The 26,508-nt window shown below is 34.8% G+C and overlaps 1 protein-coding gene across 1 annotated transcript in view; it reads right to left on the bottom strand.

Moving 5' to 3' along the window:
* The window catches only part of SGCZ (sarcoglycan zeta), a 506,757-nt gene that overhangs the window by 35,286 nt on the left and 444,963 nt on the right, over positions 1-26,508 (bottom strand). The window contains exon 5 of the mRNA XM_074904117.1: positions 12,996-13,118. Within this exon, the coding sequence (XP_074760218.1) occupies positions 12,996-13,118 (123 nt within the window). The remainder of the gene's footprint in view (positions 1-12,995; positions 13,119-26,508) is intronic.

Raw genomic sequence — 26,508 nt, 5'->3', positions numbered from 1 at the left:
TTCTTCCATTCCTACGGTTCTAATGCCATACGGTTCTAATGCCATTTTGTGAATTAATCCTGTGAAGTGTTTTGTAGTGCTGCTCTTTTTTTTTTTTTTTTTTTCAAAACACTGCAGTGTGGCACTATCTTTGTTCAGTATCAAACCTAGGAATGCCCACCTCATCAAAGCATACAGTTTGGACCAATATACTTGATTGTGACAGCATTTATTCAAACAGGAACCAAGAAGTCTGCATTCCTAGATTAACACTTATCTCCTACATTTGGAATGGAATATCCCAAAACTCTCTACCTTGGTTCAAGTAAGACAAAAATAGTTAATAAGACCTGACAGGAGATCACTCAAGGAAAAAAAATATAAAATTAAATGCACAGTGTAGTATGCACAATTGTACAGTATGAAATAATATTAATGTAAAAAAATGAATAAATTAATACTTTTGGAAAAAAAATTAGAAATGACAGTCAATGAAACTAATGAGAATTACTTTTAGAAATGTATCAAGCTAGTGAAAGTAGATTCAGTGAAAAGCAGAGAAGGAAGTGAAAAGATAAATTTTCCCCAAGGAATTTAAATATGAAATAGGAAGAGGTCCTTGTTAAATTATTTATAAATTAATAAATGGTGATGCTAATTAGTGCAGAAGGAAAACCAAGTAACTCAATAAAATCTCAGACATGGTCCAAGATCCAAAGAATTATTTATTACTCCAGTCTTGCAAAGTTCCTTATTGTATGCTTTAGCTTCAGTGGTATAACTCACAGGACCAACATTCAAACACGCACTTAAATACTTTGTAGGATTACTGCCAGAATGCTTAGCTCCTGCCCTTGGAAATGGAAACCCAAAGGATGGGCAATGTAACTCTGAAAAATGTAAAAGAGCTAAAAGCAACGAGGAAAGTAAAATGCCAAATCATGGGTGAGAAAAAAAAATGTATATTTTAATAATCTATATAATTCATAGCTTCTTTTAAAAAACTTTGGTGAACTTAAGCATCAGTTCAGTTTATTCATGTAGGGATCATTCTTGCTCCTATACAATTAAAAGGAAACTGATTTCAGGCTCCAGGCTACTAGTTCCAGTTGATGGGGGCTGGCAAGGATAGAGAAGAAGCATCATCTGTTTTATATTAGCTTTCAGTAAATTTTCTGTAGAATTAATTTAGTGACGAGCATGTTTGCTATCACAATGTTTTGAAAATGAGTATGGCAAAATAAATCTTGGAATTTTAGTTACAACTTTGGCACAGGCAACTAAATTCCAAGGATTAAGTATATCCAATAATGAAACAAACATATTTCTGATGGATGTCAAAAAAGCTTCAATTTCACAAGTCACATAAAAATAATCACGATCAAATCACCATCACAAATTATTTACTGAAATTCTAACAATTAAATACAAGAGAAATGCAATTTATTCACAGATGCTTTACAAGTGAAAACTCACCCGTTTCTACAGTGGAACTGTTTAACACAGCTTTAAAAAAATATATTAGTTCTGTTCTTAAGGAGTTGTGAGGCTGGTGATATTCATACATTTGGAGAGGCTAGGCTGTCAGGGCTCCTTAGATCAGTCCTATGACTATGAAATTACCATCCCTGTCATGTTCAATTTATCTGGACTTAAATAACCAGGTGACACCCAAATTTAGGAATTAAAGTCTAAGAAAGAGGTAAGAGGAAGAAATAAATTAATTCCTTAAGAAAGAGATTAGCTAGAGTCTGAAGAAATTGAGAGGGATTCACCAAGAAGGATTCTTGCTCTGATCTGGGAAGTCCATTTGAAAAACTTCAGGGATTGATTACAGCAGATGACAGAGAAGGAAAGGCTGTTCTACAGAGGATATATTGCTAAGCCAGGAATATCTGACCAGGTGCAAACCCGGTATCACCTAGCTGTTGAGAGTCAAGGCAAATTCAGTCAGACTAGGATCCACACCAATGCAATTAACAGTTTCGAGACCACTCGTGCTAGATTGTATCTGGTTAGATTTCAAGAGGAAAACTTGTTCGCATCCACATACAGTACGCTATTCAGACTTACCCTTGAGATTCCTGTCTGATGATAAGATCTCAGAAAAAGGAGGCTTCCCTCTGGAGAAGTGCCTGCTGGGAAAAACTGGTTTGGCTGGTAGATGGAAGAATTTTGAATAGGAGGAGTAGTACATAATGAAGTTCTACTCTATCTGAAAGACTTGCTGTCATTTTAACGACAGGCCTCGCAAGAAACAAATCTATTAATGAGGTAAAGTAATAAAGTTGTTGACAAATCACTAGTTGACAGAAATGATCAACCTGTGACTAGTCAACAGCCATGCAGAAGGGATGAGAACTGTGAAGGACTTCACTGGAACAAGGCAGAGCAAAGGGGTTAAGTGTATGTGAAGAAGTGCAGACGGCAGAGCTGGCAAACAGCTTGCCTGTCTCTGAAAGCACATGCTGAAAGGCAGCAGGGAAAGCCGAGAAAGGAGGTGCTGGTTCTAGGGCTGTACAAACAGTACCTGCTGGACCTTGGCTGGGGGTGCAGGACCTTCCTTCTATAAGAGGAGTATTTCATTTCTCTCATAATGCCACGTTGTGTTACGACTTGCTCGGGATTTACAAAGAAACAACAGTGTTCCTCTGCTTAATGAAAAGAAAAAAGAATAAAATGATTTGCTATTGTTTTTCTTTTACTTCGTAAAAAAGAGAAAAGGAAGTTTACACTTAGCTTGAACAGAAACACTTTTGTGCCAATGTCAAAATGAGAGTTTTGTAACTGATAGATTTAACGAGTGATTAGTAAGAGCTACAAATGTAGAGCTAGGTGCAAATGCATGTACTGATCTCTGTTTCTGGTCACGCTACTCACCCGTTTTTTCATACTAAACACCGTATTATAGCTAATAAAACCGCTCAAGGAATATAAATAAACTACGATGAAGAGGACTGGATCTAATGTTGTGGGAGAATATTGGACTTGCACAACTCTATGAGAGTTAAATCAAGCAAATGATTTTTGAAGTATCAGGTAGGATTCCTTTAGTGACTGATTGTTCTGATAAATAAAAGCTCAAAAAGCCCAAAATATTAGTTAGTCATAAAATATTAAAATGAAATCATAAATAATACGAAGCATTTTAAAGTATTTAAAATAATAATTCTAATAATACAGCTACATGTGACATTTAAAGTAAAAATATAGAGAAGGCTTCTTTTAAACAAGCAGAAACTTATGAGAAATGTGCCTGCCTATGATACTGACAGCTTCAAAGAGTAGGACATCGCTCCTAAGGTTAGAAAGAACAAATTTATTGAGTTTATATTAGTTGGCTTGTGAATAGAGATAAAAAGAAAATATCTGATCTCCTCTAAGGCTTGCTGTGATCATTAAGTTCAAAACCAAATTAGGATCAACCAGCTCATCTTCAACAGATAGTTGAAGATGTACATTCTCAACAGCCAGACAATTCCAGTGTTTCACTATACTTTCCATTAAAAATTCTTGGGTTGTTTTTGGTTTTTTTTTTTTTTTTTTTAAATCTTAAATTGACAGAGCATCCCTTGTTTTTCAACAGGCTGTTTCTCAAGGCCTCAAAACTGATATCATATTCCCTTTGATATTTTTTTCTTCAAGCTAAAGAGCACCATTTTTTTCTCTCTCCCCTCAGATATCATGCTTCTGGACAACTAATCAGTCTTGTGACTCTGGATTCTATCCAGTTGTTTACTGTACAATGGTACGCCAAAGTGGACTAAGAACTTTGGAGAGGACCTTGACAGTGTTGAATAGAGCGGAAGATCTGCAGGCTATTTTACTTTCTTTTATCACATGATGCTCTTCAACTGGTGATCCAAAATCCTTCCTGACTTCTCCTGAGTACTCCTCTGAGTCTTACAAATTCCTTGAGGTTTTAAAATTGACTTCTGTCCGTTTGGTTTTGTGCTGTCTTCCCATGTGACTTTCAAACAGGGAATGTTCTCATTGCATGGTGATTGCCCTCTCTCAGATTTCCTTCCACCTTCACATTCTCAGTTCCCCCCCACTGCTCAGCAATGCTCCTTACATTACATTTTCAACAGTGTGTCACCCTTGTAATCTAAAAATCTTTTGTACAGTCTGCATCTTGATCTTTTATGTTTTCCTAACAGATGACTGTCTCTGTAGTTAAAAGAAACAAGAGGCCCCTAAATATTCCAAAATGTCACCAGGCCCTGTGCATTAGATGATTCTTTTTGTTTAGAAAACCCTTCATCTGTATAATATTTTTTGATTGGTGGTAAACATTACCACATAGATTCATTGCTCTTTCACCAGTACCCATGAAATATAAATTGATTTGCATTTGAATCTCAGAGCAGTTATACATTCTGCATCCATTTCTGTCTGGATATTGAGGGTTTTTGCTTCATTCTCTTTTTACAAGATGATTCTTATCACATATAATTTCATTTCTTTTATAAAATATATGTTGATTTTTGCCACTCTTCTGGAATTTACAGAATTCTGAATTCTTAAACATTTCCTATCTACGCTTCTACACTTCTTAATCTTCATACACACATACTTCTGCACTTTCTGAACCTTAAGCAAAGCCAGGATTTTTATATACTTTTAATTCAAAGACAAAGATGATACACTGATGATATTTTTCTAGAGCCAAGATGATGGCTTATTATGTTTGTGTCTTGGTGTGCTGAATTTAATGCTGTCAGACACTTTGAAATGTAAACTTGTCATTAGCCACAATAAGGACAGGAATTTAAATTCACAACGTAGGCTGAAGGCTGCAGGCCATATATTCATGGGTGATATAATTTTTTTTTTTTTTCTAGAGTTGCTTCCCGTGGGTGAAATTATTCCTAGCTTATAGGAGTCTGCTATGAATAAGCTTTGAGATGTATTTCAGAGCGGAAATTATTTGAATCTATGTTTTTTACAGCTTTGACTGCATACCTGCTTTATAAATAGATCTACAGATAACAGTGAAGTCCAAAATGTTACTGGTGAAAATCTGCTAACTTTTCCTCTGAGTAAAGCTTTATTTCAAACTGTGACTGCCATGAAATCAAACACTACCTTCCTGTAAGAATTTCTGTATTTATTCTTTCTGCTACTTTCTACCTAAATTTAGCATCGAGGTCTTCCAGTTCATTCACATGAGTTTTGAAAGTGTGATGTATGTCAAGATATATTCTTCTGTAAGCTCACCATGGGTACTAAATGGCTACTAAAAGCATTAGCTTGTGCTGGAAGTTGGGTAAAAAATTTGCCTTAAGACCGGATAAAAATGAAAAAGCCATTTTATAGTGGTTTCAGGTAGGATTCAGAGAAAACAAAGTGCAGGTCTGACATATTACGTGGCTCAGAGAAAGAGATAGATGTGTATATGGTTTGTGAAAAGTCAGATGACTACAATATTTCCTAAAAATGTACCAGTATTTGTTCTACTCTGAAGGTTTTACAAATTGAAATCCAAATGATCTCATCTTCTAGCATCTAATGAGAATACTGTTCCAGGACAAAGCAAGATATTTTTGGCCTGTAGTATCATCATTATAGGATGAGTAGTTGGAGCCAAATACTCTTTTTTTCAACCTAAATCCTATAGTGCTTTGCAGCCTGTCCCTTATCTCCAACATTAGAATTTTGTTTCCAGGCAGAAATAAATCACAAGCAACTACTTTAAGACAAAAAAAGAAAATGGGAGTGCTGGAGCATCTTTATGATTCACCTTTCCCTCCTGTGAATAGCTACATCGTAAAAATAGATATGGGTCTGACTGCTGTAATTTAAATGTGCCTTTTCAAAACTACCAAAGCCTGAGGACATGTGAGTGTCAGGCTTAGCTCAGGTTTTAAGAGTCAGAATTTTACTACAGAACCTGAACCCAATTCATATCCAGTTTCTGCATGAAAACCTGAATGTTTAGTGTGTGTTTTTTGAACAAGCTGGTTTGGTTTGATTTAAGAATTACCTCAGCTTACTAATAATGGGGCAATTTTCCATTGGGCTTTGACCCTTACATAGGCCATATGGATTTGACTGGTATCATGCAATTCAGACCTTTCAAAACTAGAACTATAAATTGCATCATCCTTCAATAGGGAATGCAGAATATGATTCGGAATATGATGCAGATACTGGAAAGTTTTCCTTAAAAATATTAATTCTTACATTGGTCGCAAATCCAATAACTTAATCTCGGTGTCAAAGGTTTTAACCTGAAAACCCGATTCAAGCTGGAAGTTAGAATCAGTCTCTGGATCTATACTGCCCTGTACCAGTACAGAGCAAACAGTCTCTTCACTAACTTTGGAAAGCTGCTGGCTGCGCAGCTCAGACAATACAGAATCAGCTCAAAAACATAAGCCCTATTTAACAGAATTAAATAGATTACAGCCCAGGAGGAGAGGAAAGGATTAAAATCAGTTTTCTTTTATAACTGATATAAAGAAATAAGGAAAAAAAATAATGGAAGGAGAGGCATTCAGAAAGCATGGATTGTAGAAAGGTTGACTCTCTAGGTAGAGGATGAATTTCCTCTATGTAAACACCAAAATAGTGTCATTTTGCTGGTTTTTTTTCCCCCCCTTCCTTTTCCTTCCTCCTGCCTGAGTATATTTGGTTCCTTCCATGTCTCTGCCTATAAAACACCTTTGTTGAGTATTTTTCGGTGGAATGGCTGTAAGAAATTGAACATATTTTCCTGAGCTGGCAGAACCACTTGCATGTTTCTCTGCTTTTGTGTCTATTCCCATTTCAGAAAACCTTTTACCACGGCTTCTTTCTGTTTACATACATTCCTAAGACCAATCATTCTGTCGCTCGGCATGTTTTTGTTTATGCTTTTGCAAACGGTTACCATCCTTAGGCCAATGCAGTCCTCCCACAATCTACAGTCACCTGCAGGCTGATGTAAGCACACGCTGGGCTGACTGGATGCATTCTATCCTTAACTAGAAGATATAAATCTATCTGTGCAATATCCCGGATAAGAAATTTATTTATTTAGTCTCACCGCTTTTAGCCTGACTATAAAACTTCTAGTTTGTGGACAGCTTGGAACTCACATATATATGCTAGTAATCAGCTCTAGTTGTACCTCAAGAGTAATGCCCTGACAGGTTGCTCTGTTGCCAAGCGGTTAGACTCCTGCAATAATATTATCTTTTAGTCAGAGCTCTCATATGGACAAGTCTGACATAGAGTGCTTGCTTGAGATCTAAAACTTATCAGAAACCTTGTTCACCCAGTACATTTTGTGGGACATGTTATGTAGTCGCTCCTGAGGAAACACAGGAATTCTATATACGTAATGCATTTTTGTTACTGACAGAAGATGATGAAAGAATTCTGGTTCCTTCAGTGTTCAGGGTACTGAGTCTGGCATATCTACTTAAAGGTTTAACTTTTTATTACAACATCAAATACTGTAGTTTTATGAAGCCAAATTATGTGACCACAGCAAGTCAGCTTAAAGTGATGAAGTGCTTCCCTCCATCTTCTGCCACTTCACTCTCCAAACTCCATCTGTCCTGAATGACAATTCACCAACTGAACGTGTCAAATCCAAGATCTTTTCTTTCCCATTCATACTGAAATTCCTATTCAGTCTCTGAAGGCACCAGAAGTACACCTACTGTAATAACACCATACATCAAATAATCATTTATTCTTCCACATTTCAGTACTTGTTATAAATATTTTATTTTTACTTTTCCAACCTAATTTGCAATTCACATATATTTCCTCATATTTCTGTCATATTTCCTTTTTATAGCCATAAGCCATATTTCTACTTTATCATTTCCTTTTAACTACTCTGGAAGACCTTTCTATATTTCAATTACCCGCAGACTCACAGTCCTACAGCATAATCTTAAAATCAAAACTGAGGTACTGATGCACTCCTCTGCATGTTAATTCTGGATATTATTAGAATATAAGTATGCAGGTATCTTCTGAAGTTTCCTTGATACATAAGGGCTCTCATCTTTCCTCGAGTGAAGTAAATGGCTTTGATCAAAGCCATACTGAACCCACTATAAGCATTTACTTTAGTGTAATGAAAAAAATACTTGCAGCCCTTCACAGATTTTTTCCTGACACTGTTGTGGTGTCAAAGTAGATTTGACCTACCTGTCCTGCTATTAATCTGAGAAAGTTTTCATTAAACTGAAGTATGCTATCTTCTCTTCTTCTCTAACTTCTGTCTTCCTACATAACTTTGCTCTTTGACAAGGACGAAGGCTCATAGGAGGTCATAATGATCTGCAAAGTGGTTTTTTGCCCCTTTTGTTTCTCCTACTACTGCTGGCAACCATGCACAAGTCTTATTACAATTGCAATTCCCATGATGAGATCTATTATTATGTTTGAAATATGGAAACAAAGTGATCTTCAGCTAATTATATCGGCTCACACAATGCAGACGTGGAGCTCCATATATCTGAAAAGTTTTGTGTTGCAATAAATTATGGAAGCAGTTGGACTGTATAGAACTATACAAAAATCTTGGTAAAACATTAACTGTCAAGTTTTTAATTAGCTTCTCATTTATTTTTAGAAGAAACGTATTACTGTTAACATATTAATTATCATTATGACAAATCCAGAAAGGACTTCAGGTCCTGTGATAAAACAGATTATACTACTCAGACATGCAGCAATAATGTATGAAAGAAAATAAGCCAGCAGGTAAGAAAGTGTTAGGAAAAAAAATAAATTAGTTCTTCATAAAGGTGAGTATTATTTTCCAAACAATCTAGACTGGGTTATTTAGCAAGAGTGATACAGCTTATTTGTTGCATCTAGAAAAAATAATTGAATTGGACTGCAGAACAGCAATGGCTTTCGATGGAAGACCTGTATGGTTGAATTTGCAAATCCATTTTTCCCTTGCCTTTTTAAAAATATGTGAATAAAAAAGCCACATATGCAAGTACAACTGATATAGAAGAAGGTATCTAAGCCTGTAACAAATCAAGTTATGCTATTGTTTTTATGGGTCTTGGAAGAAAGGTCAAAGATAAAAACACGGTTAAATAAAGAACACGATAGCCAAATCTGAATGAAGAAATATAGATCAGAAGAACATGTAGGAGACAATATAAGAATTAAATTGCAGTCTATTCTCCTTCAAAAGTCATATACAGAAATAAACTTTTCAAAAAAGCAAAATGTTTGTATAATTTGGTAAAACATTGTGAGTTTAATGGAAAAAAAAAGTGTTTCTGATAATCCCTTTTTAGCCTGAGTAAATCACTTCAAAAGTCAGAAGAGAAAAAAAAAATGTTACATTGTCCAAAAAATAAGTGTTTTTCTTAGAATATAACTAGACAACCTCCACTTTGCTTAGTATTTCTTATACAACTGGTAACTACAAGTTTGGTTCAAGAAAAAAGAGGAAGACAAACTGTACTAACAGAGATGTACAGTGAATGTTTTTAGAGAAAGAATTACAACCTTCTTTCATAGCAGTGTCTCAGAAAAATGTACATTGAGCTAGGCCTTGTTAATTTGTTTTCTCAGAAGTACTCTGTCAGGATAAAGCTTGAGCTTGTGCTCTTACCCAGTGTGACCAATACAGTGTTTTCAAGTCCTGCTACAAGAATACCTTAGAGACATTGTCTTGCAATTAAAAGAAATATGAAATAAAAACATAGGGCAGAAAACTTTGTGTTGAGATTTAAATAAAAGAAGCGAGAGTCAAACAGATTTTCTTACTCTGTAACTGCAGAGGGAGTGAAGAAGACTCCACAATACTATAGGTGCTGTCTATTCATTGGGACAGGGTGAATATAAGGGATGGAGAATGGTTTAACCATGTGCAGAGAGGAACCTGTGAGCCAACCAGAAACTCAGTTCTTTATTCTTACTTGTTTCCCAGAATTTTGGCAGTATGTTTACTTCACCATGCCTTTCTCTTCCCTTCCTACAAAGGTCTATGATACACGTTTAACTTGGTGGTGCGAAGCTTCCCTGCACAAAGGGCAATAGGCAGCTGCAATTCTAAGAGCTCTGTCTAACAAATCAAAGGTTGAATCTTTTTTTCTTCTTTCTTTCTATGATAAAGTAGAAAAGAGCTAACATAGTTAAAAGGAAAAGCAACAGCAATGATAGAAAGAAGAATAAGAAGTTTAAATTAAATCAGCTAACTGCCTAAATTTAAAGTTGGAGACTCTTAATAAGAAAATATATAGCTGCAATGTCTCTAAAACAAAACGTACTACTTCTGACTCTACGTTTTTCTTATCTGGAAAATATATTGATATCTGGATTACTAGCCTGTTTCTTCTATATTTTTCTCCCTGGAGTAGGCAGCCTACATAAAAATTTACAAATAAAAATGCTACTAAAAAAATCAACAGGAAGTTGTAAACTTAATCTTTCAAGTTTTTACTGATCAAGTATTTCTTATACTGCTTTGTGATAGATAGCTTTTTTAAGCTGTTCATTAGGAAAGTATTCTTCTAAATGGAGAAAAAATAATATAAAAGAAATCCCACATTATCATCGTGGTTTATAAATGCCCATGAAATGGGCACGCTTTAGAAAATTAATTAAATTAACAAAATGCATCATTTATTGGACCCATTCATAGTGAAATTTTTCCAGAGGGACACTATTCATAGCTAAGCAAGAAAAGAAAATCAGGTTTTCATTGTAGTACTACACTTAAAGACTACATTTGAGAGTTTAATCTCCAAATAAGCACAGCTTATTTTTGCTTTTTGATATTAATTTCCTGGTTTCTCTGTTCTTCCATAACTTCTTTCCTATATTCACCCCAAGGCACCATGATTATCAAAACACAGCCTTGAGAAAAACACACTAAAAAAAATTGCTGGTTGATGTTTGACATCATGATGCCTTGCCAGGTTTCATCAGCCATATCATGTCATACAGGGTAATGCAGCCGGATTGATGCAACTCACGGGGACTCATCACCTTTCATTTGTTTGCTGAAGAGTTTAAAGTTATCACCCAGTCTTTGACAGAATTCAAAGAGCTTCTATATGAAAGAAAGATTTTGCTATTTTATCTTTCCATGAAGACAGAATTACTTTTTTTTTACCCTTTGGGGTTTTTTTTTATTTTATTTTAAAATACTTTTCTTGAGATCGCATGGATCATACAACTTTTAGTTTCCATCGGGAAATCTATGTTAAATAATTTCAGCTTTAGACTGAAGTCAACAGTACAGCATAGATGTCTCATTACAGCTTTATTATTTGGCTGCAGATTAGTACCTGTGCTGCAAAAAAGGTTAGGATGACAGAAATCGGGATATGAGGTTATTCTGTCTAAGCCTCTCAGAAATGGTCAGAAATCTAATACTCTTCCATTCATTCTGTGGGATATTCTTCTTCTCTAACATGATGATGGAAGAGTTAATCTAAAGGGGGCCCTAGGGATTTAAAGCATAAAATTTTGAAATTAGTTTTTTATAGCCTCATTATAAGATAGTTTACTAAAGAAATCTGATTTCAAGACACAATGATTATCCAGAGATTAGAAAGAATGATCCCAGCTTCATTAAATTACTTTTGAATAAACACAAAAGAAGACAATTTTCAAGTGATTTTTAAAAGTAAATTACTCTTTCCAATTACAATTACAAAGCACCTTAACATAATTTTCTAAAGAAACTTCCCAAAGCGTTGGACACTAGGCTATTTAATGGAACAAAATTTATAATTAACTTCATGACCTAAATGACAACACTCGGAACCTGATAAATCTTCCATGCATATTTTCCTTGAGATATTTAAGTGATGCCTACATCTTTCTGTTTGTGTGTGTGTGTGCGCGGAATTGAATGTTTTTCTTGTTTTAACCCTAAAATTTTTTTTTTGAGTTCAGTGAAAGAATTTATTTGAAAACTCAATTCTAACTCTTGTTTATTTTTCATTTTAGCCACAGAAGGGAAATCAATTACTTGTACAAACAACTCTAGTAGTGAAATACTCTGGTAGGACTCAACAGGTATACAGTAATCCCCCAAATTTAGATGATTATATCAAAGCAGCATTAACTTAGGTTTTCATAGCCTTTAGGGTTTTTTTTTTTTGTTTGTTTTGTTTTGTTTTGTTTGTTTAACTTGGTCAGGGGAGCTTAATATAAATACAGTCAGGTGTATTTCTAGAATGAAGGAGAAAATCCTGTTCTTTTCACAAGGAACAATCATATATACCATGCTAAGCATCACTGAATAAATTTTCATTAGTTGTTCTGCTTTCTATACCACTGATGTCAACAGTTGCTGTGGGAACTCAAGCCACTTTGAAGTTAAAGACAGTTGAGCACTGCTTTGCTTTTGAAGTAAAAAAAAACAAAACAAAACATGACATCTACAACTTATGATGAAATTTCTTACAGACTGACCTAAAGCTAAACACCCCAACTGGTTAAGAAATTCAAGTTTTGTATCTTATTCTAGATTATGAGTGGACAGCTCAAGTCCAGCCTAAATTCAGGCAAGATTTTATTAAGTAGCTGAAGTTAAAGCATTTATCTAAACTAAACTTAAGTAACCTTTTTCTACTTACTACACTTCAAATGAGCCTCCTAAAGTAAAGCAGAATACCTACCCTTAATTCACATGGAAGTTAGCCTTGATACTTTGCATGCAGAAAAAACTAAGGCCATGGTATATAACAATAGTTTTTATCATTGTGAAGGGGCGTTGCTAAACAAGTGGCACAGGTACCACGGAACAGTGCTTAACAGTAACATATAAAAGACAATCACTGTTGTAAGAGTGACTTGTACCGTACACAGTTGGTCTTGCAGAGTTTAAATTCAAATCTGCCTTTAGAGGAATTGATTTTTAGATGAAGCAATATCTTTTGGTTGGTCAAGTAATCACTGATGATGAGAAGACTTTTTCCTCTCTAGTGAATGAAAAAGTTGCAGAAGACTGATAGATTAATTATTACTAAGGGTATTTTTTTTTTTTTTTTAAAGTTTACATCCTGTTAGAAACCTTATTATTACTGTACCTGTTACTTTTAGTCTGTCAGCTCCAATGACAATCTCATCTTCATCTGCAGAAAACAATACTTTTCCACCTCCACTTGCCCTCACTTCAAATCTCTTACACTGGGCCTCCACAGCATCAGCTCCTGAAACCAAGGAAGTGAATGTTTCATCTAAAATATTTTGTAAAAATAAAAGTAATCATCAGCATGCATGGAATATCCAAAACATATTGAAATAATGAGGTTTTTATAAAATACTTTCTTCAAACCTGGTAGGTATCTTGTATTATAAAATACTGTTAAATTAATTTACAGACTAACTATGTCACAATTGCATATCAGAATTTAAAGTAACTATGAAAAACATCTGTTTCAGTGTTATGTGTAGAAGTCAACACAAGAATTTAGAATATACGTAAACTCTGAGATCTTTAAATGCCAATTCAGTCAGTGATTTCTGGGGTTTGCTCAGTTTAAATTGCAATTTCTTGCCAATTGGAAAAAAAAAAAAAAAAAAAAAAAAAGATAACATGTGAGCCTGTTCCATAAAGACTAACAAATCAACACATCAGAAAAGGGTATTTTTCTTTCAGTTCTATTGCAAACTTGAACAGTGGAATAACAAAAAAAAAAAACAAACAACAAAGCAAAAGATGAACTGAGATATCGTAATTTCTCTCATATTCTGTGAAACAAAACTTCCAGATGTCTCAAAGCTTCAACACTCTGAAATCAAATAATTCTGAAATCAAACGGACCTATGGAATTGCATCCGTGCAAAAAAAAATTTTGCAGATACCAAAACTCTGTTACTATGCTCTTCAATTCACAGGTCTTACTCTTCTTCAGTGTTTTGCCCTCTGAATTGTTTCTGAAAATTTTTATTTTATTAACAAATAAAAGCAAAACTTTAGTTCTGAAAATGGTGCTGAAAAGCAATGAACCGCACATAACACAACCAGCTGTAAGGAAAATTTCAAGATTTCAGGGAATAATTATCTGACAATTTTCTCACTGATCCGTAATTAAATTTCTAATGTACACCTGGAATGACCCATCAATCTATATGGGTAAAAATTATGGGGAAGGCATTATGGAGAAAGAAATCTATACATGCAATTTCAGTTTATGTATCTGGTTTATAGGTTTGTAAAAAATACCTGCTTCCATTATGTGAAAGTTTTCAGTTTAATATTCAAAGGCATATTATCAAAGTATATAATAAAAAAATATAAAAGCTGTGATAACTAATTTTGGATGAGAAATTGTCATAGCAATCCTTAATTTGTAAAATCAGCTTTAACATCAATACAGTAATTCTTCTTACTTTGAGATGAATTTATATTTGTACTGTGAACAATTTCTGGTTATTTTTAATTCATGAATGTAAAAATAAAATTAAAAGGAATTATAAAAATATCTGTGATGCCCCATTTTCTTGAAGCTAGACATGTTTATTCTGGTGTAAACGTGTAAAATGGTATTGTCTTCCTTTCTCTGTACTGTTGAACTTCATTTTACATGTGATAATCAGGTGATTGGCTTTGTTTTGAAAAATACTAAATTTTTGTAAAGACAGACAGGGACAGATTTCAGATAACCTAACGTTAGCCATGGGATAATTGCTACATCTCACAAACATTCCAGGATGCTCACTAATACAAGGTATAACGAAGTCTAATTGTCCATCGGGATAAAACTAATGACAATTATATTCACACATAGCTGTCTTACCGAAATCACCCATTACTCTGAAACACTTTCCAAAGGTCAGTGGTGGTATCCTTGACTGTGTTGCCCCCAGGCACATCTGAATTATTTGTTTAAAATGTTAGCATTTAGCTAGTGATGCATGCTAGGAATACAGTTGTGTAGGCTACTCCATTCTTCTGCACCATCACAGTTAAAGATATCTTTTTTAAAAAACTGTTAAATTTGTATTTATATTTATTTGCTATATGAATGCTTATTTCATGAAGCTCAGTGAGATGTAGGCATTAGCAGGCCTATGGTGAGTTCAACAGACTGTTGTGTATCAATCCAGTGGCAGAAACACAAGAGAAACATTAGAAAGTCAATTTATCAATTTTTTCAATTTTATTTCTTAGTTCACGAATACATTAAGCTTATATGTTGTTTTGTAAAACAATTCCATTACAAAATAAAATAAATCATACTTCTGTTGCCTATATCTAGTTACTCTATGACATTAGGATGACCACATGATTCAGATTACTGTAAGAATTGTAATAAAACAGATGATATTACTATTTAATTCATTTGGAAGAGGGAGAAAATATGATAAATTATAGACTGGCTTAAAATACTTGCAGAAATTATAGATGACTTTTTATAGATGACTTTAAGGCCAGGTTGGATGGGAGTTTGAGCAGCCTGACTAGTGGAAGGTATCCCTGCCCATGGCAGGGGGGTTGGAACTAGATGAGTGTCCCTTCCAACCCAAACCATTCTATGATTCTGTTCTGTGACTCTATGATTACATGATCCACGGATAATTTAAAGACAGCCGTGATTCAGTTCTCAAAATGGTATATGCTAGTCATGAGCAAACATCGTTCATAATAATAAAACCAAGGTGTAACCCTCTTTAGATAGCACTGAACAAAAATGTTCATTCTAGAATGTTTCTCATGGTTCAGAACATGAAGACCTGCAGAGGCTAAAAAGATCAGTGATCTCTTGTTGAACACAAGCGCTTCCAGAAACATTGGGGTTTGAAGGAAGATGTCTGAGATAACATCAAAGTTGTTGCTAAAATTATTGATGACAAAATAAGTGGTACATTCATATTTGAAATAAGAATGCATGCTGTTATTGAGCCATTTCATTAGAGTCTGAAGAACAATTGTGCCCTCTCTGTATACCATTTATATTTTACCAATGTGTTTTCTGGAGTGGAAAAAACCAGGTCTGTTACTAAGTTGTTTAGGTTGCCCTAATAAAATCATACACTGAAAGGTTCAAAATCGAATTGCCTTACTATGGTAGAGAATCCATTACATTTTATATAAGCCTTTTACAGTGTCTATCTTTTACTCATTGATGTATGTTTTTTTACTGCTTTTGCTGATATTTTTTCTGAATTGAAAAAAATTCTGATGCTATCAAAAAGTGTATCATATTGATACACTTTTGGAATAGTGTTTACTTTTGATTTGGAAAAAATTCTTCTTAATTTTGAAATATTTAATGGGCATACAATTAAAAGGCACTCATTTAATGCAAAACTTGTAAAAGCCATATTAAAATTGACTTAAAATATTCCTTTGAGGAAAAAATGGAAGCAATCATTTTTCCTGTTTTAGTCACAAGTTTGATTTCAAATTCACAAAGCCCTTCTGGAATTGTATATTTATTTTTCTTCACAAGTTTAGTTTTCAATCATTTTGTAAATTTGAGATCTATCTTAGAAGAGAATGTATTAAACTGCATTTTGAATCATTATTGGAAAGCATAGGTAAGAATTCTGTTGCAGAAGTAAACTAACAGGAAATCTGAATTGTATGTTAAAACAATAAGCTCATGGTTTCTGTTTGCTTAACGACTACCATAATATTCTATGTGAAACTCACGCATAGCAGAACATATTATCAAAAAATAGCACTTGATAGACTACCCCAATAATCAAGAAGATCACGCACTTTAAAGTTTTTAAACACCACTATATACAAAGCATGGTATTCTTATTTCCCCCATTTTGCAGAAGGGTAAGATGGGGCACGAGACATAAGGGTACCACCAGTCCCTAAGATGCAGACAGGTCCTACCGGTAAGTGTATACTGGTGCTCAGTATATGATCCCCCTGTATGTGCACGGGCCTGGTGTGGCATCACCAGGACTGGTGAGCCTGCCGGGCACCCTGCCTGAGTGCTTGCATCTCCTTTGGAGGGAAACTGCAGCAAGGAGAGGAGGAAGAACCCTTGAGTCTCGCCTTCAGGAGTCAGAGAGGGTGATTCAGTCAAGTTTTGGGGAAACAATCTGAGGACAAAAAGTAGAAAATCCCTCCTACGATATCTAGATAAAGGTCAGTCAGGATATTTGTGCTGTAACAAGTCATAAATCCAATTAGACAGTATATTCTGTTTTACATGAAGCGTTGCCTGGAGAGCTGTTTGCAAAAATAACATGCTCATTTATTGAGATAGGTAATGAGAACATAACGAAGGGGACAAACTTTTTAGTAGGGCCTGTTGTGATAGGACAAATGGTAATGGTTTTAAACTAAAAGAGAGTAGATTTAGGCTAGATATAAGGAAGACATTTTTTACAATGAAGGTAGTGAAATGCTGGAACAGGTTTCCTGGAGAGACAGTAGATGCCCCATCCCTGGAAACATTCAAGGTCAGGTTGGGTGGGGGTCTGAGCAACCTGATCTAGCTGAAGATGTTCCTGCTCATGGCAGGAGGTGTTGGACTAGGTGATTTTTAAAGGTCCCTTCCAACCCAAACTACTCTACAATTCTATGAAAAACAAAACATTCCACTCAACTGAATAAAAAAACCAAAACAACAACAACAACAAAAACCCCAAAAGCGAGTGTTTATTGTCATGACCAAGGAGACTTGCTTTTTAATAGTGGTGGGATGCAAAGCAAGAAGTTCACCAACAGGATGCTGCCTGCCTGACAACAGCAGCAGCATCCTGCAGGGACAGCAAAACAAAGCTGAAAAACAACGGAAGGCTGGACCTGTCCTTGTCCTGCATCCACAGTTGTGGGTCAGGAAACCAAAGGATAATCACAAATAACTTCATACTAACTAGTTTCATCTTTATTTAAGAGCTGATGATTTCTCAGCTGCCTAAAACTGGCATTATATGTATTGTGATGCTGTTAATTTACACATATGAAAGTTGTTAGCTTTGTAAAAAGGGATTAACAGAAAACATGAGAAATCAAAGAGAAAAAAGACCCACCACATTCTTTCTCATTATATATCACTGCAAGCCCATGTTTCAATAACTGCCTTTTAAAACTGGCAATGTGTTTGCAATAGTACAGCTTTTCATGAAGAACAACTTATAGAACAACGATCTGGAATTTCTCCGAAGAAATGCGTATATTTTACATGCTCAGCATTTGGGCTTCCTCATCATCATGTTGTATAAAAGTACGCCTAGAATTCAGCTCGTCCAAAATATCATTACAGGATATAACTACTTTTTTATGCTAAAAGAAATGGGTTTTTACTTTATGCTGCACTCAGGACTTAACAGTGCATCACTTAGTCTTATTCACTTATGGCTGAAACAGTGGTTAGTGTATTCAAGCCACTAGAGAGATTACTAACAAAACGTAATACATATTAAGTTTATCTCTGACATAGAACCAGACGTGAATATTATGAAAATGGTTTTGGAAAGTTAAACTGCCTACAGAGTAATCAATGCTATCAAAAATGGAATTCTGTTTCTTTACATCTTCATTTCCCAGTTGAAATAAGAGTCAGCAGTTGCATGTGCAATGTATTTGTCTATTATCTTCTTAGCGGCAATGCAAACTGCTGCGTTCCCAAACCGCTCTACAAACACACACTGTCTGAATCTTTAATAGCACTACTAACAAAAAAGTTGAATTAGAATATTGTGCATGAACAAAGCAAATTTTAAAAAATTTTTAGCTCAAACTTTGAGAGCAATCACACTACCCACTATGCTTATTTTCAGCAAATCGTATCTGCTTGAGTAAAGCATACTTCAGTCCAGAGGAACATGCAAGAAAATCTATCTTCCAAACTCTGGAAAGGTAATTTCTAACAAACACACGGTTATCTGAAAAGCTTTCTAGCTGTGCTACTTTACTAACCTCCTTCACATCAGAGATGCAGTCAGTTTCTTAATAGCTTTAATTACGATCAGGGGATGTCCCTGGCAAACTCTCTTGTCATTTTGTGTCCAGGAAAATTATTTACTTATAAATTCGGGTGTATAATACTGAATTAAATTATTAGGTTTCTGTGAAATTCCATTCGTTTAAAGTATATAGATGAAAAAGGTACATTTCATATTCACACATTGCATATAATAGTGCTTTAAAATGCATGCTAGCTGCACAGCAGTTGCAAAATCAAAACTATTGTTAAACCAGCTATGTTAAAACTGGTACAAAGCATAAAATTATTCATTTTAGCTATAGCGAAGATGCGTTAAATGAAAATGTTAGGCAGTACCTACAGTATGGATATAGAAAATTATAGCACTGTAACTAGACTGACACTAATAAAGATTAAATTTCAAGACAAGAAGTGTGTCTTTTGAATTTATACTGTGTGTAGCTTGACTTATTCATTAAGTAAAACCATAACAACAACCATGAAGAATATATGCTTTCAACATTTTGCTTTTCAAAGTCAATGATGCCTTGTACTACTTTATTATGATTCAGGAAAAAAATTATAACCACTACTTGGAATTATAATAAATATTACTAAGAACTCACCAGTCTTCCAAGGTTTAGATGTGATTATAAAGATAACAATTTTAAAGATGAAAGGGTAAACACTCCATTTACCAAATATGATTTAATGTTGATCGGGTAAAAAACTTGGTTTGTATGATACTGTAATCATATGGTAGAAGTGTAAACTGTCAGTGGTTGTTATTAAGATACAAGATCAGATTTTCTGTGTGTGACGCGCAGGTAGTTTGGGTGGGGATTTTTTGGACATTACTACATCACTTATTGCTGTGGAAACTGCTGCTCATCCTGGGTTGCATCTAGTGGGTTTTTTTCACTGTTTGAAGAGCGTTACAGTCATTACAGCTTGCCGTTCAGTTCATATTTCCCCTACCACCATATTGATTCTGTGGTTATGTATATTTTGCTTTATAATACGCTGTATCATGATTTTTGCTGTTGAAAGGGATATTCAGCTTTGATGCCTTTTTTTTTTTTTTTTTTTTTTTTTCCCCCTGAGCATTCCTGAGCAAGGGAGTTAATCTCCCTTCCATTTTTCTATAAAATTATATAATAGAGGTAATAATGCTTCATGATACTTGTGAACATAAGAAGTTGTGTAGAAAGTCGTTACTGCAGAAAGATAGGAAAACTGAAAGTCACAATTGCCCTAATGGCAACACTTTCCACCCAAACGTTACTTCAGACAGGTTTTAGATTTTTGGGAATATCTAATACTGTTCATTACTCATTTAGCACACAAAATATGCTTGGGACTTTAACCCTATATATTAAGAAGATGGTACGTTCTTTTCTTCTTGGCAGCAAAGTGCTCCAGTCCCACTTCTGTCAACAATGACAGTAACAGAAACATTAAAAACAGGGTGAAGCTAACTTCTGGTCTGTTCCCAGCTATCTCCAATGCATTGCCATTCATTCTCAACTTACTGAAACATAGGTTGAAACTGAGATGCATGAAGAATAGTAAATATCAACAATACCAACTACACAAGAAGTTACATTTTTCCTCTTCTATTGATAAATTGTGTGTGCTTATATCAGATGTAGATGAACACTAGCAGTTGTGTCTTTTTCTAAATCACCTTCCATGTCCTCCTGGCAGACCACAAATTCAGACATAGAGATAGATAACAAATCAACCACTTCAATTTAAATATAGGGCCTAGAATTCAAAGGGAATTACCACGAATTTATCGTCTTTGTAAATGAAAAACATAATGAAATTCAATGTACTGTCTCCTGATTCTTCAGTGAAGAATGGGCTATTTAAGCATTTATTAAATGCAGGGTACTTTTGGATGACAAAGTAAGTTTTCTGAGAATGTGTTGATGCTTCTGAGAATGGAGATAAAAAGAGATACAGCATTTTTAATAAAGACTCAACGTACAGCCAGGTCTAAAATCAGTATTTGTGAAATATATACCTAGCGGAAGTTTTGCTAATATTCATAGAAACGTTAGCTATTATATTATTTTGGCCACTAGAGGTCTCAGAAATTTTTCAGTGAATGTAAACGCAATAATGCAAATGAGGGACTCATACCAACTCAATAGAAGCATTGAGGAATTTGAATAAAGACAGCTTGCAGCTGAGAGCAGGACATCTACACAAGTAAACATTCACGTCAGAACTTACTCTGGGTTCTGTTTACTGAGGAAGGAAGGGACCATCTTCTTTCCATCAAAAAAGGGTGAAAGTAGCAGTTAAAAGAAACCCTATCTGGGTCCATCAATAGATGATGGCAATGCTATGGAGATGTCAGAAAGTTAGTGCTTTTAGGAGAGGGTGACCTTCAAGATTTCCTGGTCTAAATGATTACCTTCTTAAACAAGGGAAACTGGACAGACTACAGAGAGTAATACCAGCTGTCAACATAAATTATTAGCATAGGGATAAGCCACATATTTATATAAGAGAAATATATATGAACAAAGAAAATTAAGTAGAATCATCTGAATCAGACAACAGGTATGGTGGTAGCATGACTCTTCCCTCTTCATGATCTGCAGACCCACTGCTATCCGCAACCGATTAGTGCTATTACAGGTTTAGGACTCGGTCAAATGGAAGCTCACAAGAAAATTCTGCCCTTCTGGGCAGATTTTACTTCTAGGAACTTTGTGAAAAGACACACCTAAAATATTAACTGACCTTTGCAATGGATAGAACGCATCCTTCCCTCAGTGTGCTTTCCTGTTTATCTTGATGGTGGAACCCCAGGTGTGAAAATATATATAAAAGTTGTCTGAAAGTTGTCTAAAAGTTGCAGTAGACAGCACTCTCCATGCTCCTTGTGTACAAGGCCACAACTGCACCAGAGCAAACCTCTGACGATCCCTGTTACGTGGCATTTTCTATTGGAGACTTTCAGAAATTACACGGCTACAACAGACCTTTGGTCTGAAACGATACAGGTGTCCACACGTTTCATCAGCTAGGAGCAATACACATAGTTGAATGAAAGTAAAATGTGCTACCTGAAAGTTCCTTGAGGTTTAAGTTAAAACACGTTTATTTTGCTTCTATAATGGCTAAAAGCATGTGCGTTTTCTGCTCCTGTGGCTCAGCTGACAGGTTGTAACTTTGGCGATAGTTTCTTAATCATTTATATGGGACCTTAGATAATAAAGCTAAGCAATGCAAAGGAAAATATCCCAGGCACCAGACTTCAGGCTGTGTGTTTTGCCCTATTTATAATCTCATTGTTCAGTTTATTCAAAACATGAGCTAGAAAGTTGAATTGAGGCTTGTGGCAAGTATAACGAGTTTCTTATCTGACTGATTTTTCTCATAATACTATAAATATATTATAAGCATAGGTAAATAATATATAGTATAAAGATATTTTAAATAAATACCAATACATAGAAATGGCTAAATTTAAATTATCAAATTAAATATATTTATATATAGTAAATAATAAACAAAATAAATTATAGATAAATATAGATAAATGGATATTATTTTTTATTACCAACCTTACTACATTATCTTTCCCCTGTACGTTTTCCTCTATTGTCCAGGAATCTTTCTTTGTGACATCAGTAAATAGCCACACTATGTTAAATTCTTTTTATAGCTGCCTTTATCAACTTAGCTTTCACTGACAAGTTCCAATGTCCAGTTTATGCAGATGAATTATTTATAACTCTAATGTATTTTGGAGTACACCAAAGAGTGGATGGGAATAGAAATTTTACCAATTTTTCTTATTCATGATGAATGCAACCTGAGTAGTACTAGACCCTAAGAGAATTTTCCAAGTTTTCAGCATTATCCTCAACCCTGGAATTTTTAGCTTTTTGTGATGCAGTTGGGTTTTATGACTGAAATAATCTCAAAGGTGATCACCTACTTTTTGGAAGCTGAGGCTTACTAAAGAAGTCTGTGCATTACATTTCCATACAAAATCAGCGGGAAAGTTTCTATTGCCTTTGTTAGCTGAGTTAGGCTGTAAAGGCCGTTACATTGCTTGGCCACTACATGTTTTATGAAAATCCAAAGGTGCCTGCTAGGTAACTGAAGTATATTATTTACAGAATATTCCACTGAAAAGAAATTTGAGTTAAAAGACCACAGAACAATACAGGGTATGAGACATCTTAATGAATATAACGTTCTAATCAAATAGCAAGAGCACACACAAGACAGTAAGGGGAGTATGAAATTTCTTCATTACACAGATGAAAATCAAAGACAAAACAGGAATGTTGCGTTTCTCCTTGGGAAATATAACATCTTGCAGATCATAAGGGCATTCATTCCTCTCTCAGAAAGTTTCTGTTTATCATTATATAGTTCCTTTAGGTCAGACTTTTAGTCTGACTTTTCTATTGAATGTTCTAAAAATTTCCCAGAAATTCTACTGAAAAATCACTTGTCTGTAAATCTTTACAACTTTCCTTTTTTTTCTTTTCTTAAAAACAGGTATGATGTTTGACCTGTTTGCATCCTTTGAGACCTTACCTCTCATCCATGTACTCTCTAAAATAATTGCTAATAGTACCTGTAGCTTTCTGCTGCCCGCTTTACCATTCTTAGGTAAACTGGACTGGAACTGAAATTGAATGAAGCGAAATGCATTCATGTCACTTAATGGTTCGTTACTTTTTCCCTTCCTGATTTTACCCCGTGACCTTTTTTACTAACTGTTATATATATTGCTTTGTGAAGATTTAAAAAGAAAAGCATCTCAGTCCTGCCTTTCTTACTGGTGATACACTCTGTAGGCATTAAATAGAGAAATTCTTAAATTTGTTTCTACTCTGTAGGTATTTTGAACATTTTTGGTGGTTTATTAATATAAACTAAAAGCTAACTAAAATATTTTTATCTGTATCCTCTCTATATACATTTATTATTCAGAGATTAGTTTTCAATCTTCCTCTCCTCCCCCCCCCCCCCCCCCCCCCAATTTATTAAAAAGACACAAGTTATTTTTCCAGATGCTTTTAGCAGTTTTCCATGGACTTCAACAATAACCTGTTGTAACTAAAAAAGTTTTGTATAATATCATTCACAATGTATCGAATGAGACCATTAAAGTGTTACTGAATGCAAATTAAACTTTTTGAGATAAATCATTGAATTAATCACATTTTGGGAGAAGGAGATTGAAACAAAAGATACAAGCTACCAGAGTTCTTGGAAGCTTTCTTGGAAAAGGAATATTAAAAAGAAAGAAAGAAAGAAAGGCTTAGATTTATATAAAATTAATTCAACACTGACAGCTATAACATAGGGAGGACTAGAAAATTCATTTTTTCCAAAGTGACTGTTTCTCACATTATTTGCTTTAGCTAGAGAGTACAAATATGCTGAAATTATCTATGCAATAGGTGTTAGCTCTTCATATAATCATGCTTTATCTGAGAAAGATTTAATGAAAGGATGTACAAAATATTAAAAGATACATAGGATTCATCTACAAAAAGGCTACCACTTGGTACTAAAACAAGCGTAAAAAATTATACCTCGCTGACCAGAAAACAATAACTTTAAAACCTTCTGCTACTTGGTAAATCAATGAACTACATTTGCAGATTGCTGAAAGAACTAGCATTCATTATCGTGGTAAGGACAAGATAATGATGGCTTAGTCCAGCTCTCAGGATTTTTGTATTATCCATTTAGGAAATTACTTGTCTCCTTGCCCTTGACAGTGGGACAAGGGCCAGGAAAGCTGCAGAAGCAGGCTAAAAGAATATTTGGGCTCTTAGCTTCTGGAATTGTCTCTTCTGATTAATGTTGTCAATAGAGTTCATTGTTGACTTGTAACACAGAAGACACAATTCAATTCACAGATGAAGACATCCACCTCAGATTTCTACCCTGCTGACACTTAAGTTCTGCGTCTTTATCTGTGGTTTGAATCACTCTCAGATTGTCTACCTTTCAAATACACCACTTAGGCTATACTGATGCCCTTGGGAGTAGGATTTTCGGGTAATGGAACAGTTTTAGTATCATGGGGAGGTCTGAAGTGTCCTCAAAGGAATGTATGATCTTGTATCTGGAAAGAAATCTAACCTAGATGCAGTTGGGTGTATAAATTCAGATGTAAGATCTGCAGCATAGGTGGAATTTTTGTCTGGACTTGTTGAAAGATTTTGCTTTGGCAGTATGGCAAGCCAACTAGAATCATTTCATCACGGAGAAAAATAGATGGGGTAAATTAGCATATGGCTCCATATGTAAATTCCAGAGTGAAAAGAAGTTAAAACCAAACAACACCCCCCCAACCCCCCGCAAAAACAAAACAAAACAAAACAAAACAAAACAAAACAAAGACAAAAACCCCCAACAAAACCAACAAACGAATACCCAGAAAAGATCAAACTAGAGGCAAAAGATTAGCAAATTTCCCTTTCCTTCTTAAAAGACAGGTGAATGTCAGAACCATCCTGTCATCGTCTCCATTCCATAAGCAAAATGGGTAGGAATCTTTTAGTCTCTGAAAACTTTAAGTTGGTAGAGTCCAGGTGCCTTGGTAATACATATGATAGAAGAAAAACAAAAGAGCTTGTCCAGAGAAAACATCTCTCCAAAGTATCACAAAAAGCTACTCATGAAGTTTTGGGATTCTAATGTCGCAATAACTCGTTTTAAGGGAAATGTAGTCCTTAATTTTGATTTGGAAAAAATGCTCATTCTGTATTATTTTGATCTATAACTGATGTTAGTGATTCAGTGAGTGACAACTATTCCCAGTGACTAATTAATTTCAGATTTATGGAATACTTTTCTTAACAGGAAGAAATCTAGTCAAAATTTTAAAATATTCTGCTAATCATTAATTCAGTGCCATCTGTTCATAATTCAGCTGCAGCTGCAGTATTTATCACCCTAAGAACAACATAAGGAAAAAGAAGATATTTTCAGAGGTATATATTATAGACATTTTAACAATCCATATTAAATATACCTTTAAATGGCCCGTACATACTCATGCTTGAGACAAATTACATCAAGACAGTTCTGCCCATCTACAAATGTCATAATTAAACATCTCTGGTATTGGCATAATATGGAATTTGAAACTCCATGCTCATCTGAATGGAGGTAAAATAATTACAAGGCAAATAAACATAATTATCTTGATAAATAAGCGCCTCAAACCAGCTATGTTCTAGTTACCGCTATTAACTAGTATTTTCCATTGTGTTATTAAGGTTTCAGCTACATCGAAATTGGTTTTGGAACCGCGTATTTTTACAGGACTCAGACAAAGCAGCGCAATAAATAGAAAGTAAACTTTAACATTAGTGTCTTTTTTAAAACACAAAACAATTGCAACATAGCAGTGAGATGCAATTTCTGACAGTCTAAAGACATGCAAGAGGAAATTCTAGAAAATATGAGGGGTTTTATTTTTTTGTTAATGCCAGGCATCTAACAGGTACAAACTAGAACTTGTGATCTAAGAGGTTCATGATCATGTATGGACAAATAATTTTCATGGACAAACAGACAAATCTTTCCAAGCCTGACTATCCACTTGCAAAAAATCTCTTCAACACATAGAAACAGCCTAATTTCCCATAGCTGGCTCAGTAAGATAACGGAAAGAACGTAGACTTTTTAAAGAAAATTTAGC

Source organism: Athene noctua, chromosome 4, assembly GCF_965140245.1.
Source record: "Athene noctua chromosome 4, bAthNoc1.hap1.1, whole genome shotgun sequence".
In the NCBI taxonomy this organism is placed as follows: Eukaryota; Metazoa; Chordata; class Aves; order Strigiformes; family Strigidae; genus Athene; species Athene noctua.
This window is presented reverse-complemented; position numbering and strand designations above follow the sequence as displayed.